Genomic DNA, 14,871 nt, shown 5'->3' with positions numbered 1-14,871 from the left:
CTAAAAACAACAACACAAGAATGCATTCAGCGACTGGCGTTGCATATCGCATTGATCATTTTGGAGGATTCCTATGTCTCGTAGTCATGATATCCACGGCCTGCTGTCCCTTTAGACGCGCAGAAGAGTGAGGGAAGGGAAGAGATCCAGTGCCTGGGTGCACAGCATTATCAGGGGTTCAACACGGCCCGCTTGGGGTCTCAGGAAGGAGGACGGTAGAGTAATCACACCACTTAGATAGATACCCCTTAATAAAGAACATCTCAATGGAGAGCAAACAGTATTCCGATGCCAGTTCCCGTGTTTCTCATGCTTGTGATGGAGTCTCCCCTTTGTTTGACAGTTGAAGGGATCTCAAAGGGGTTTGGAGTGACCAAACAAGGGAGGGAACCGATTGGAAAGGGTGACGTATGCACAAGCTCGCAAAAGATTGGCCACCTTGAGGCTATTCACAGATCGAACCAGAGGCGGAGCGGAAGCCGGAGGTGATCAGCGGGGACAGATATGCTGGAACCCTTGGCATGTAGAGTGTTTCAACGTCAGATTGGGGGGACGAACCCCTATGATTTCGCATCTGTCGCAGTTTTCTGACAGCGATCCACGGACGGCAGAGCAGTGAGAATGCTTTTTTGATTGATTCCAAAGCCAAGAGACAATCATCCATGTCGTAATCATTGAATGAATCGGGCACAGTTGGGATGTGATATGGCGATGAGGTTGTAAGTGGATCCTGGACAAGGGCAGGAAATGTACGAAGGAAAGTGGGTGCCTGAAAAGCAAGGCTCAGACGCTACCCCATCTGGGGAATTCCGTCTCGTCTGTGATCAAGCTTAACCATCCCTATCGCTCGCTCGCTACCTATCATCCCTTAAAATAAATAGACCAAGGGTCGATATTGATAATCATATAAGAGCCGCCGGGACCAGCATTTGTCTAAGGGGTTTCCTACCTATCAAGCAAAATCTTCCCTGCAACAGTCGCCCTTCTACATGCGGCCATCCGCGGACCCATTGTGTTGTCATGTTTTGACCTCCCGTGCACCCGACCTCCGCATCTCCCGGAAGACGGCAACGTCATTGCATCGTACTCAGTGCGCGGCAACCCAAACCAGCCGCACTGCTGACGAAGGCGCGAATAACATTGGGATGTGACCTTGTGGGAAAAAAGGGACTCAGTGCATGGATCTGCCGCTCAGCTGGAGGAATAGATGCCACGTGATTGGCCTGGGATACTCCCTTTTGTGGCCCCTTCCCTTCTCCAGTGGCGCAGCAACAACCCGTCAAACGTCGTGGCTCTGCTTCTGCAGCACATCACAGCGGGGAGAGTGCCTTGGGAGAGACTTGCCTTAGCAGAATGCCCCGGGCGAGAAAGTCGTGGAGGCTCAGCAAGGCACCTCGTTGATAGAGGAGGGTTCTGGAGGAGATTGCGCCCCTGAGGCTAACACTCCGGAGGGCAGTGTTAACCTTTTGTGACCCGGACGGGAAGCAAGCGCTGTTAGTGCAAGGACCCAGGACCCTAGGACGGGACCCCAGGCTGCCCAGGCCCCCCCCCCCCTAGTTCAAAGCCACAGTCAGACTGCCGTCAGTTCTGTGCGGCTCTTGTGGCTCCGGCAACGCGTGGCCAGCCAATCCTCTGGACGGAGGGAGTGGTCTGGGCTGGGTCTGGCGGCGTCATGGGAGGCCAAAAATGGAGTGTGCCGCTGGCCAGGGAACCTGTTTCGTCAGGGTTTCCAGCGTCAGTCGGGGCTTGCACAGCACTGCGGTCGTTGAACTCTGTTGTCCGACTCGAACCAGAACACAGCCCAACACCAACACACTCTTCCTCTTCTCTCGTCCCTGATAAACAAATCCTCCTCTTGTTTTTTCTCCTACGACGACCTTGACGCTCTTTTCTGCTGTCCTATCTAGCGAGCTTTGTTCTTTGGCGATTGATTACGAGCCCCCTAGATACGATACATCCCATCTACGCTAGCGTTTGCGACGACCGTCAGCTTAAGCCAGCAAACAAACGACGACGGCCACCCACAGCCTGATATCTGCACCAGACTCCCAGCGATTCGAGCTTCCGCTCGATCATAAAAACCTCCCTTTCCGATAATCACAACCGTCCTCTCCATCCTCATCGAACCTCACAGCAGCCATGGCCATCAACTTCGACCCCGATATCGTACCCAATCTGAAGCTTGGCCTTCACTCCTTCCAGATCATCTTCTCCTTTGTCGCATGGTGTTTGCAGATTGGTGTGCTCAACGCCAAAAACGCCAAGGTGACTGGAAAGAATGGATGGACCTTTGCAGTGGTGAGTATTGGCTTCTCCGGTTGATCCATTGCACCGAGCTGACTTGGTCGTGTAGTGCTTCCTCTCAGTGCCAGCCTGGATCTTCCTCATCATGACCCCCCGATGGGAACGCACTCGCCGGTTCGCCCAGCCGCATGCTATGCTCGCTGTCGACGCCCTCTTCACCGTCATGTGGCTGTCAGCATTTGCTACTCAGGCCTCCTACAACGCTGAGGGTTCTTGTGGCAAGGCTTGCGGCATAAGCAAGGGTATTGTTGGTCTTGGCGTCTTGACCACGTACGTCTCCTAGCAGTCAGACTGCGGTATCCGTAAACAATCCATGAACTGATCACTGACTCTGTGCAGTCTTCTCTTTGCCGCCACAACCTTTGTCTCGGCCTTTACCCTCAACTACTACCAGAACAACAACGTTCTGCCCGGCTACGACAACCGCCAGATCCGGGGCGGAGACAACATCGACCCCGACAAGGCCGCCTTCTCCATGGCGCCCCACGATGACGAGGCCTACGAGCGGGTCAACATGGAGGACAACGAGCCCACAGGCAACCCCTACGGCGGATACAACGGCAGCTACAACAGCACCACCCGCTATGGTGACAACAACACCAACCCCTACAATGCTGAGGATGAGGATCCTGCCCGCTACGGCTCCACGCCAGGCCGGACCAACACCCTCTTTGACAACGACACCGAGTACCACTCGAGCGGCGCTCAGTATGGCAGCAACCCTACAAGCGGCGGCTATGACGATCACCCTGCCCACTTCCCAGCTGGCAACTATGACCGAACACACTAAGGTTCCGCTGAGGACCTTGTAAATGAGACAAGAAAGGAATATAGATTGGCTCTTTATTTGCACATGGTGTTTTGTTTTGCTTGGGGCCGAAAGGAACATTGACTCTTTTGGAAATGTCTTGCGTACGCGCAAGCTGGCGGCTGGAAGGGGGATAACTGGGAAATATTTTTGTGTTGTACGGTAGATGAAACGTCTCTTGGCTTTTTGTTGACACGAGGTGTTTACGGCGTCATGAATTGCTCAGGAGAGACACACATGCGCACACTCTACGGAGATCAGGGGGGTCAAATCTTGGGACGCATTGCGAAGATGGAATATTTTGCGCGCACCTAAGGGCTCACGGTGCGGGTATGGATTATTCAAGTGCTTTTTTTTTTGCAGATACTCTGTTATTGAACAGTTTGGAAAAAAGTTCAGTTGTATGTTTTTCTTGTAAATTGAGAACCGAGTATGCCTCGTAGCCCAACTCCCAACGCCATTTATTCTTTCTAGGAACCTAAGCCGATTTTGATGCTCCAAATATTTGCTTCTCTCTTTCTCTCCTATGCCTTGTTCAACTTGCGGATTCGCTTGGCGATATCGGCCGCCGTCTGCTGCATGGGGTTCAACTTTCGGTCCTTGGCCATGGCCGCCGTGTCGTCGCCGTACTTGGCCACCAGCTTGTCCAGCCACTCCTTCTCACGGCTGCTCTGATGCCGAGGCTTTTTCTCCACGGGGGCCCTGCTCTCCTCAAGAAGCGACTTGACAACATCGGTAGCATCAGCATCATCCTCAATGCCGCCCCACTCCTCGGCGGGCTCCTCGTCGTCGCTGTCACGGTCGAGGTCGTTCAAAGGGTCGTTGAGTGGGTTAGGCTTCGCCTGACCTAGGATTCGAACAATCTTTCCGTCGGCGTCGCGCTCGACTCGCGCCTCGGAGACGATGGCATTCTCAACGGTCGCGATGCCGAAGGGGTCCTTGGAAGAGGTGCGAGTCGTCGTGGCGCCGAGGAGCTTCTCAGTGCCACCGGTGGGGGCCTTGAGGCGGGCTAGAAGACCAAGACGTCGGTAGTTTTGTGCCAGAGTCTCATTCTTGTTCCTACAAGACCTATGTTAGCACTTTACAACTGGATAGAGGGTGGCTGGAGAGCGCACCAGTTCTTTGCGATGGCGTCGTTGCCGCGGGGGTTGAGGATCTTCTTGGTCCTGTTGGACTGGCGAACGGGTTGGCGACCCGATCTGCGCTTCTTCTTTTGGAGTTCGCGACCCATTGTGACGAGAAAATTAGTTAATGGTTGAGGGTTGTGTCTGTAGAGTGTAGATGGATACTCTGCGACAGGACGTTGATGTCGCCGCCAAAATTTCTGATGGCGATAAGATAAGGCGGGTGCACTAGGCTGGAATAGGTTCCAGGGTTGGGGTTAGCAGAGCTTCCGTCCCGCGATCAAGCTTCATCAAGTTTTGGTGGCCTCGCCCATACACATCAATCATCTTAAATGGGTTTTACAAGATTAAAGTGGAAATTCAAGTGTTCTAAGTGCGAAATTGGCTCCCTGAGCACTAAGAACCTGTGCCTGCATCTCAGGCGCTTTCACGATGGACGAAGTAGAACTGCTTGGATGTCGAACATGCGGCTATCTTACGGGCTACTAGCTTTGGGCTGCCATATTAAATATGAAGTTTCCGGAGCTGTCTTGGGGAGGCATCACGCTTGTCGTCGCCGGTGCCGTCCTCGTACTTCTTCTTACAAACATAGAAACAGTAACATCACTATAACCTTTCACGTTCCATACTGAAATCATCAAGGTACTTGAATGCGACATCCTTGCCACGGCAACCATTCGTGAGGCATCGGGCGCAACAAGGTTCCGAGCTTTGTCAGTAATCCTCGTATACAGCACTCTTCCACCAGGACCCAGAGGGTCTGGTTTTTCTGACCTCCACCGCCAACATGGCCCGGCAGGGACCAGTCAGCACCTGCAATGTGATGCCATTTGAAGTCATCCTCCAGTAACACGGGGTTTGCTATGTAAGTAAGCCTACGTTTCTGTCAATAAACACTTTGTGTCTCTTGTGACGTCGGTGCCGTAGGTCATGAGGTTTTAGATCCTGGATATCGTACGCATCATTTGATACAGACCAGGGGATGGCATCAAACTCCTGATATGAGTTCTGATAGAAATTATCTTGAAGAGCATTCTGCAATGAACACTGTTATTGTGAGGGTGTTGGATGATGAAAGTTGGGTTGAATGTTGTGTGTGGATCGAGAACTGAAAAGGGATATCGAAGAGGACTGACACAAGACCTGGAACCTAATCCCAGAATGCTGTCTACCCTAAGTCTTCTTCCAGTAAAGGCACGATGATTCATTGAAAAAAAAAGCGAGTACCTGAAGTAAAAAAAAACTGAAGGCGATGGTCGGGAACGAAAAGACCAAGGGGCAATTCTTGTGCGACTCAGTTGGAGTTCGGTATTGGCGAGTATCTAGCCCAGTGACGCCAAGCTCTCGCTGAAGTTGTTCGATGACAGGCACATTCCCGTTCTTCATTTTTCTGTTGATGATGAGATCCTGAAGGTTCGTCCTGACCCATCGATCTGAACCTTCAGAGTCTCATGTGTGCAGCCCGCGGGCCGTATCGTGTTATTCGTTTAGGTACACTCCGTTCATGTAGGCGACAAGGTACCGAGTATCCAGTTTCAGGAAACATGGTTCGAGTGGCGATCCAAGAGCGCAGCGATGCAGCCATTGTGATGCGTAAGAACAACCAGTCGAACAGGAAGCCAAAGAAAAGGGAGCACTGTTTGTGCGGTCTTTGACCCTCGCTTCCAGTATCCCGTCCTGTCTGAAAGAACATATAACCACTGTATGCCATTATATAGTAGGAGAAGCCATCGAAGGCCTGTGTATCTCCACTGGGAGGAGTGCGCCTGGGATGATTCTCTCCTGGGCCACCTATTGCCACTGGCGATAGTGTCTAGTTCCTCGTCAGTTTTGGTAATGTCGGAAAGAAGTCAGGTACCTTACCTACCAGGAATTTCGCCCGCTCAACCTTGTCGGGGATGTCAAGTTCCTCGCGCTCCTCCACCATTTTCTAGACCAACTCCAGGTTCTCTTCTATATACGCTCCTGCATCTTCCTTCGGATTGGTCTTCGCCAAGGAATCCATGATGGCCTCGGAAATTTGCTGTAGATTTCCGTCCGGTATCCCAAACGACCTCCAGGATGCGCCCGCTCTTTCTCTTATCCGTCTGGACTTCAGACCCAACACGCCCTGCCTCGGGTTGGGCCTTGTAAAGCGCGATGCCCTGGTGAAGTGAATGTGTGAGATGGTTGCTACTTTGAGCTGATTTCAGGCATGGTATCTTCCATCTCCCGTATGAATGATCTGGGGTGCCACAAAGTCCGGGATATAGTTGTCGAGGCACATCCTGTATATAGGAGGAGTCATTCGCGTGGAAGTGTCATCGTAGTGACGTCTTTCCGAGAGCAAGAGACATAGTCTGTCCACGCAGCAGTAGACAACCCCGTTTCCCTCTTCCTTGGGGCGGGGACTTGTGAGGAAGGATTCTCTCATCTTGTCGTCTAGCATATATAGATCGCATCTCGTATCATTGACTTCTGCGTCCAGGGGAACCTAGCTCTCTGCGTCGACGAGTGCGCTCTATATTGGAGAGTCTTGTATTGCTTCTGAATATAAGCTGGCGATGTCAACCTTTGTCTGGGGACATATCTAGTCGGGGTATTGGCGACCGTTTTCATGCTGACAGGTATGGCAGGACTTGACGATCTTCTCCCTGGAGTCTTTGAGGTTGACGGTGCCGCTGTCGCAGAGTTCGTTGAGATCACCCCCTTCGGGGATTGTTGGTGGAAGCCTTTCCACGGCTCGGGGGAGCATCCAGGAGAAAAAGCAAAGGAGGCATAAGAGCAACTCCACGACACTTATTATATATACCTTGTGAAATATACACCGACCACTGTTCACCCGAGAGGCTTACTGCTCATGGTCAGAGAAGAAAGGGTGGTCGAGTGGCAAGACCAGAATTGAGGCGAGAGAGGGTTGTGGATTATATAGAAGAGTCGTTTGCTGTTTGCCCTCTCTTCTCTGTGGGCAGCTCAAGCATTGCTGCCTGCAGGCCCTCAACAAGAATATCATGACAAATGGTAGAAATCAGAATGAGGAGACTTTTAAAATACATTCCAACTTGGTGGTATTTGACACACATTTCTAAGCTATATCCCAATCAAAGGATCAGGCAAAGAATAAGACGTGACCTCAGAGCTCAGGTGGAGGTTGGATTATTTTCCCACTGCTTTAGGGCTCTTCTCAAGTAAAATAGTTAACAACCTCATAAAAATGTGTTGAGGAGAGTTAGCCGCAGGCGCTCAGCAGTGGTCAGTGAATCACTGTCACCAGATATCGGCAGTGAATCACTACAGCTGCCATGAACATCTGCCAGCTGCCGATAGCTGCCAGCTTGAGCTAATATCTCCCTCTCACCTCACAGTTCCCCTCCTTCTTCATTCATCACAACAAAACAAACGCAACAAGCACTCTTCGTCTCCGAGTGATCCCAACACCATGTGGCGTTTCCTTGATTCCGTCCTTGGACTCATCTTTGAGTTCATTCACTGGCTTGTCTTCGTCAAGCTTACAAACTGGGAGAAGGAACGTCTGCGTCGAATGGGAGTCAAGTCTCAGGAGGAGCTGGATGAGCTCGTCAGGCAGGGATGCGAGGCCCGGACCAGTCAGATCAGCCCTGAACAGGAAGCGGAATTTCTGCGCCGCCACCCACAGGTGAGTCAAGTCTCGCAACCGTTCGAGAATGATAATCCGCTGACAGCCTCACTTCGTTTAGATTCTAGAGGCTCTTCGACAGAGGGAGGGAACTGGTTCAACCCGTGAATCACCAGGACCAAGGTTAGCAGGTCTCTTCTTTCCAGCCTTCATCCCCAAAATCACATTTGGCACATAGATCTCACACAATGTTTTCTCGGGCAGACCCTCTGACCTCGATGACGACCAGGATCGCCCCCGATGGTACCTCTAAGCAGGTTCATTCCGGTGACGAAAGGGGCAATGGGACAATCCCCGATCGTCTCAGGTTTTTTTTTCGGCGACGAACCTGAGTTTACAGATTCAGAAGCGTCTTGCACAACTGGTCTCTGAGGAAGTAATGGAGGACTCGTCGGAATTGGGGATACACATGGGTTCAAGTGCCGAGGAAGACTTCGATGTTGATATGGATATGTGTGGGTAGTTCTACGCTTTTCGCTCCCCGTCACCTGTGCCTTCATGGCCCGACTAAAAGCTCAACGTCAATATTGCACATCCTGCGTAAGGGCGTGGAATTGACACTGTCTCTGAGTTTCTTTGATTCTGTTTTCCCTGCTTCATACTGTGATGCTGGTCTTGTGGCTCTAAGTGTTTGCATGTAAGACGGATGTCAGGCTAGAGTACACAACGCCATGAGGGCGAGTAAGCATGTGTCCGCAAAGTACATTGAAGTATATTATCGCTCACAAGTCGTATCTATATTGTATCCTGCTTTACTAGGCAAACCAGGCGTAAAGACGGGATTCGTGTTTGAGGGCCAGGCTATCTAAACCACTTCGCTATCCTTTCAATTACGCAAACCACCTAGTCCAACCCTCGCATTCCCCCATTCAAACCTTGAACTTTCTAGGATCCAGCTTGTCGACGTTGGCACTCTTTGCCGCCCCGTCAAACACAAACTCGGACATGAGCTTGCCCGTGCCCGGCCCGTTCTGGATGCCCCAGCATGTGTGGCCCGCCGCGACAAACAAGCCCGGTACCGTCGTCCTGCCGAGCAGCGGGCCGCTCTCCTGGCCGAACCTTATGTGCCGCGGGAGGTAGCAGGCCTGCTTGGCCTTGATGGGCGCAGCGGCTAGGATGGGGCTGATGGTGCCGAGGTACGAGATGATGTCGTCGCATTGGGCTTCGTCGCACTCTACCTGGTCTGCCGTCTCTGGGAGGGGTACGTTGGTATCGGGCTCACCTGCGCTCAGTTAGACTTTGTAGCTTGCTGCTTTTTAGAACGGACTTACCACAAGCATACGCCTCACCAAACGGTCTTGCATAGATCTCAGGATCAACACGGCCTTTGTGCCTCCTCTTCTCCCCCATCTTGGCGCGATGCTCAGGGACAAAGTCCGGTGGCAGCTCAATATCTGTAAAGATGGCGTAAGGGCTGACTTCAACATCGTACACGACACTATGAGCCCGTAGACTCTCGATCTTGGCACGAGGCAGCACCTTTGATGTCCAAGGTCCCGCAGCTACGACTATGTCGGTCACGCCCTCAATCGTCTTCTTCTCATCCGTCTCGCGGTCCAGGTACTCAACACTCTCGACGCCAGCCTTGGACGAATTTACCTTTGTCACCTTGGTGTTGGTGTGTATTTTTGTGCCGGCTTGCTGAGCGAGCTCAGCTATGGCTGTTGTGAAGTGAAGAGGATGTACCTGGGCTGTCTCGGTGGCGCCAGGCGAACCCATCTCAGACCAGTTGTCGATTATGTCGTGGTCGACCCAGTCAAGGTCCTCTGGTATACTGCCAGCCTCGAGAAGATCCTTTGCGGCACCATTCTGCTTGGGAAGCTTCTCCCATGTCTTTCCATCCTCACTAACCTGCTGCATAGCCTTGATGCGGTCCCGCGACACGACAGCGTCAAAGCTCCCGCATCCGAGACGTCGGTAGCCCCATCTCCGGGGCCCGTCGTGCTCGGCTGCTAGCTCGGCGTGCAGGCGGTACGACAGCGGGACCAGGCATGCCGGGTAAGCCCAGAGGGCGAGGAGGCCGCCAGCCTTGCCCGAGGCGCCGGGGGCGACAGAGGGCGCGGCCTCGAGGAGGGTGACGGTGTGCAGGGCCGGGTTGAACTTGGGATGGCGGGTGAGGTAGTAGGCTGTTGTGCAGCCAATGATGCCGCCTCCTGAATTACCGTTGGTCAGCCATGATAGGTCCGTGAATGTGACAAACAGCAGGTAGCAACAAGGCTGTGAGTGAGAGAGGGAGCTTCGAGGACGGACAGGTCATGTGGGGAACTGACCGACGACGACAATATTCCGCTTCCCATCCATCACGACGTCTAAGTATGTATGTATGTACTGTACTATCGTTAATCAAAGAAGGCAAATGCCGTTGGAGCTGAGCTGAGCTGAGCCAAGCTGAGCTGTAAGCTGCCGTGCCGTTGATCAGAAACGCCGCGGCGTTTGGAGCTTCGGAGGATCGGGGGATGGTGACGTATCGGGGCCGCAGGGGCGCTAGTCCGAGCTGTGCTGAAGCTATCAGGTACGCGGGGCGGCGGCCGACTCGATGATGCAAGCGGGGCAGGACGACGGACCATTTACCGAAGCGGGGGTGCTTGCTTCGGGAGGGTGTTGAACCGACGGCCAAACGAATTGAGAGAGAGGCATTGTTCATTTGTAAGAATAACGTGAATGGTTCTTATTGATGGGTGTTTTGAATGCCTGTTGTCAAGATGTAGTAGGGTGGCTGTTGGCGTGTCTGCTAACGAGAGGCTATTCAACGTTATGACTTGACCCACGTGGAGCATGAAAGCCAAGACTGGCAGTTGAACTAACAGTTCATCTCGACTATGGTACCACTGCGTAATAGTTAGCTGATATTAGAAACGATACAATTCCAAATACTATCGATAGTAGCAACAATACAATTCCAAATACCATCACCCACTGGCCCTCGCGTTCGGTACCGGTGCAACTCAAGTTCCCGCCGTCTCCACCTCGAATACGTCACTATTCCTAGAACAGGGCCATCTGCCGAGGTATGTGGAAGACTTCTGTCACTGTTCCGATGCCAATGGGATCACCTGGAGAAAAAAAGAACTTGTCTCTGGTCAATCCTAGCTTACGTTACCTTGTGCTACAGAATTGCTGAATCATGCCGTGGCGTGTTCCTGAGTCTCTGCCGCTGCTGTCACGACGTTGCATGCGCGGGCTTAATAAACCCACTATCCGAACCTCGATCTGTTCCCCACCACTTTCACCTCTCAACAACAACAACAACAACAACAACAACATCAAAAGAGCTGCGTTTTCCCGTCTTGGCTATCGCAAGTTTCCATCAGTTGCTGCATTTTCCACCTCTATCCCTCGATTTCTTCCATCCTCAAACATGGCTTCCGCTACCAGCTTCTACGACTTTAAGCCGCTTGACAGTACGTATTCCCCCGCTTCAAGAGCTCATATCCCCCCACCTCACGGAATCTGTACCACAAGTCACACAATGCTAACATCACAACAGAGCGCGGCCAAGAGGTCCCCCTGGCCGACTACAAGGGCAAGGTTGTCCTCATCGTCAACACGGCCTCCAAGTGTGGCTTCACCCCTCAGTACGCCGGCCTGGAGAAGCTCTGGACCGACATCAAGGGGAAGCACCCGGACGACTTTGTCATCCTCGGCTTTCCCTGCAACCAGTTCGGCGCCCAGGAGCCCGGGTCCGACGAGGAGATCCAGAGCTTCTGCCAGGTCAACTACGGCGTCACCTTCCCCATCATGCAAAAGACCGAGGTCAACGGCGACGGCACCAACCCTCTCTGGGCCTGGCTCAAGGAGCAGCAGCCCGGTCTCCTGGGCCTCAAGCGCGTCAAGTGGAACTTTGAGAAGTTCCTCGTCGGACGCGACGGAACGGTCAAGGGCCGCTGGGCCAGCACCACCAAGCCCGAGACCCTCGAGAAGCCCATCCTTGAGGCTCTCGCTGAGGAGGTCAAGGCTTGAATGGTGTGATTGAGGGATTTGGTTTTTTTGTGTGTCCCTAGACTCCCCTCGCTTGATATGAGATACCCAACCGAGAAAAGGGGCGTGGATGAGAGCGTCTTTGGCGGAGCAATTAATGGAGGCTCCAAATAAGGTCATCTACTTAATGAAAGAATTTGCATGATCAATCTATTCGTCCCTCTGTTCTTGTCATCTGTAGTGGATAAACTCATGAGCGTGATTCATGCACACTTAGATTGTGAGTGTGTGTACAGACAAGGCACAACTTCACTGAACACGCTTAGCTGAATAACCAAGATGTGATTGTCTGCTTCTCGCCGCCCAAAGATGATAGTCAGCTTGAGAAATCACATGCTGTGTCATGAGACGGTAGTTGTGTTATCTCATGGGTTGAAACGCCCTGTCTAAACAAATAGATTCCTTGACCTGACTTTTACAATCTGCACGATTCTGTATTCTCCTATCAGATTAGTACACTGGTAACTTGTATTATTATTATGCTGGTATCAGGAATCTCGAATCTAATAATACATTACATGGCCACTCTCAGGCCCAACTCTCTTGCGTAAGACACCTTTTCCACTCCCATATTCATGTGCCTCATAGAGTTTCGTAGTAATATCTCGTCGCAACATCATACTCCAGCAACACCTCAGCCTCCATGTGCTCAACCTTTACCACGACCTGCTGCCAAAGGTACACCTCAAACGCACCAGGCATCACACCCGGTACCACTGAAGCACATCTGTACCTCGTCTCATCTTCTGGAGACAAGACTGTCACCAAGTTGCGACCGGGAAGACGATAAAAGCCCGGCGTGTCATCGGGAGGGTTCCAGCTAACCACCATGCCTGGACGGATGCGCTCCTTGAAGGGGACTTGAGACATCTCGGGTCGCGGATCTCGACTGGAAAGGCCGTGCTGACCAGGCTTGTCTGAAGGAGCATCGGTATTAGTGTCTTTCTGTTCAGCCTTTGGCTTCACATTGGTTGGTCGCTGAGAATCTACGTGAAGCCGCCAAAATTTGGACTGAAAAGCAGTGGCTTGCTCCATCGTCACGTCTGGCGTCTTGAGACAACGAGTGATGAACTCGGGAACTGGAAGGCGAAGCAGCTGCTTTCCTGTCTCTTGAGGCGCAAGGATCTCGGCTGAAACTGGGGGCGTTCCGGACTATCAGAGTTGTCAGTATTACTACCAGTCATCAAAGAATTGTGGGCTGAGGAACTCATACGTTCTTTCCAATCCACTCCTGAAGCTGCTCGTGAGGCCAGGTACTTGGCTTTACAACTTCATACTTGGGTATCACAGTCTTGGGCACCGGAACCCTCAGCATCTCGCCATACCGCAAGGTGTTCTTGCTGGCTCCCACATCCAGGAAGCTTGGGTTAACGCAGGCCACGACAACAGTCTTGCAACTGCGCTCTGCGGCAGGATCAAAGACGTGCTTGAGAACTTTGGTCAAAGCACTCTGTCGGAACGGGACGTACAACTTCTTTCCGGGTGCAGTGGTGCCAGCATCGATGCTCGCTCTACCGCGAATACAGTCCTTTAGAACAGAGAGACTAGCGTTGATCTCTCGTGCCTCCTTCATGCGTTCAGCTGAGTGAGCAGTGACATCTCGAGCAGCCTCGGAGCCAGCAAGATCAATGAGATACAACAGTCCATCATCTGCCTGAGGCAGCTCAGGGTTCTCGAGTCTAATTTTGCATATAGCGTGCGAGCGTGATGAAGAGTCGTTCTTTTGCGTAGATGCAGTGCGTCGGAAGGAAGCAGCATTGTTGATGTGCTTCAGCAGCGTCGCTGCGTCTGTGACGTTGTACTCGGACGCTCCAGCGAGATGAGTCGAACCAAAAGAGTCCTCCAGAATAGAGACGGGCTTGCGCGAGTTGAGGAGATCAAAGGCCGAGTTCCCGGCCAGCTCGATGATGGAGATGAAGATGCTCCGAGTGCCTTCAACCTCATCTAAGAACAGGGTCTCAGCAATGAGGCGTTCAAGTCCGCTGACGGTATAAGTCTTTCCCGAACCCGTCTGGCCATAGGCGAACATGGTGCTAACACCGCCACCCCATGCCCAAGGGACGAGAGGCTTGACGAGTTCCTTGTAGATGGCTTCGGTGGTGTCATCAGAGCCAAAGACTCGATCAACACGGAAGCTAAAAGACTGTTCGTCGTTAGAATATTCTATCAACTCCATAGATATACTCACAGTCAATCCAGGGGCGCCCCTGAAAGTTCTCCGCAGCTCGTGCAAGTCGACAGTGCCGGCAGGTTGAGCTCGTGGGAAGACGCCAGTCAACAGTCCGGCCTCCTTCTCATCCTCAAGCATCGGACGAAGGCGAGTAGCGATAGTGATATCAGGGTTAGACTCTTCGGCTGCGGGCTTGCCCTTGGTCGGGGCTGGCTTGAAGCGATCCACGAGCACCTGGTAGCGCTGAGCATTCTCGAGGATGAACTGGTCCATAGTTGCGCGGGTTCAAGTGGTGGGATGAAAAAGAGAGGGATTTCTAATTCTTGGAATGTTGAATATTTAGTTTTTGGATATCACAGCCTCAATCAAAGGCCATGGCTGTTAAAATACTCGGTTCAAATGGTGATGCCTAATCCAAGCTGAAGTGAAGCAGCGCCGACCCTCATGTTGTGGCGCGCTGGCCCAGCAACTACTAACAGTGACACGCCAGGTATCACGAGTTGCCCAAAATCGAAATTACCTAAATTTGACCTCATATCATGTCGAAAAAAGGTGTTGGTATGATAATTACATTCAATTTTCTATGTGTTGTCGGAGTAATGTGTGCGTTGCGGCGTTTCGTTGCTTCACAAGTCCGTTCACCTACCCCTATTTACACACATATGCTGTCATCATAGGCAATTCTGATACCAAATAATAACTAAAATGGATGAAAGCCTATATAAAATTGTGTCACGAACATTCATTCCAATTTCACCAGTGCGAGCGTTCACCTTGTGCAAAGGAGAGTCATGTCTGAGTGTCGTTCCATGCAAAAGCCACAGCTTCCAGGCACCCAGAATTGAGCTCACAA

The 14,871-nt window shown here is 52.0% G+C and overlaps 6 protein-coding genes across 6 annotated transcripts; 3 read left to right on the top strand and 3 right to left on the bottom strand.

The window, feature by feature from the left end:
- Nucleotides 1-2,139: 2,139 nt before the first annotated feature.
- On the top strand, nucleotides 2,140-3,094 carry LRP88_06248 (MARVEL domain-containing protein; the record flags this gene model as incomplete). The annotated part of the gene is made up of 3 exons (XM_083242788.1): nucleotides 2,140-2,298; nucleotides 2,354-2,574; nucleotides 2,644-3,094. 3 exons carry the CDS (start codon nucleotides 2,140-2,142, stop codon nucleotides 3,092-3,094), a joined length of 831 nt encoding a protein of 276 aa, XP_083101724.1.
- Nucleotides 3,095-3,636: 542 nt separating this feature from the next.
- On the bottom strand, nucleotides 3,637-4,343 carry LRP88_06247 (ribosome biogenesis protein Nop16; the record flags this gene model as incomplete). The annotated part of the gene is made up of 2 exons (XM_083242787.1): nucleotides 3,637-4,171; nucleotides 4,228-4,343. 2 exons carry the CDS (start codon nucleotides 4,341-4,343, stop codon nucleotides 3,637-3,639), a joined length of 651 nt encoding a protein of 216 aa, XP_083101723.1.
- A 3,311-nt stretch (nucleotides 4,344-7,654) lies between these two features.
- Nucleotides 7,655-8,048, top strand: LRP88_06246 (uncharacterized protein; the record flags this gene model as incomplete). The annotated part of the gene is made up of 2 exons (XM_083242786.1): nucleotides 7,655-7,870; nucleotides 7,932-8,048. The coding sequence occupies 2 exons, from the start codon at nucleotides 7,655-7,657 to the stop codon at nucleotides 8,046-8,048; spliced, it is 333 nt and encodes a 110-aa protein (XP_083101722.1).
- A 691-nt stretch (nucleotides 8,049-8,739) lies between these two features.
- Nucleotides 8,740-10,171, bottom strand: LRP88_06245 (FAD dependent oxidoreductase; the record flags this gene model as incomplete). The annotated part of the gene is made up of 3 exons (XM_083242785.1): nucleotides 8,740-9,092; nucleotides 9,145-10,023; nucleotides 10,141-10,171. 3 exons carry the CDS (start codon nucleotides 10,169-10,171, stop codon nucleotides 8,740-8,742), a joined length of 1,263 nt encoding a protein of 420 aa, XP_083101721.1.
- Nucleotides 10,172-11,228: 1,057 nt separating this feature from the next.
- On the top strand, nucleotides 11,229-11,830 carry LRP88_06244 (thioredoxin-like protein; the record flags this gene model as incomplete). Its single annotated transcript, XM_083242784.1, has 2 exons — nucleotides 11,229-11,271; nucleotides 11,358-11,830. 2 exons carry the CDS (start codon nucleotides 11,229-11,231, stop codon nucleotides 11,828-11,830), a joined length of 516 nt encoding a protein of 171 aa, XP_083101720.1.
- Nucleotides 11,831-12,430: 600 nt separating this feature from the next.
- Nucleotides 12,431-14,291, bottom strand: LRP88_06243 (P-loop containing nucleoside triphosphate hydrolase protein; the record flags this gene model as incomplete). Its single annotated transcript, XM_083242783.1, has 2 exons — nucleotides 12,431-13,000; nucleotides 13,062-14,291. The coding sequence occupies 2 exons, from the start codon at nucleotides 14,289-14,291 to the stop codon at nucleotides 12,431-12,433; spliced, it is 1,800 nt and encodes a 599-aa protein (XP_083101719.1).
- Between the last annotated feature and the right edge of the window lie 580 nt (nucleotides 14,292-14,871).

The sequence above is a fragment of the Fusarium phalaenopsidis genome (genome assembly GCF_050370095.1).
Source record: "Fusarium phalaenopsidis strain FUZ10S chromosome Unknown contig_32296, whole genome shotgun sequence".
In the NCBI taxonomy this organism is placed as follows: Eukaryota; Fungi; Ascomycota; class Sordariomycetes; order Hypocreales; family Nectriaceae; genus Fusarium; species Fusarium phalaenopsidis.
Note: the sequence above shows the minus strand (reverse complement) of the source record. Positions and strands in the feature narration are given on the sequence as shown.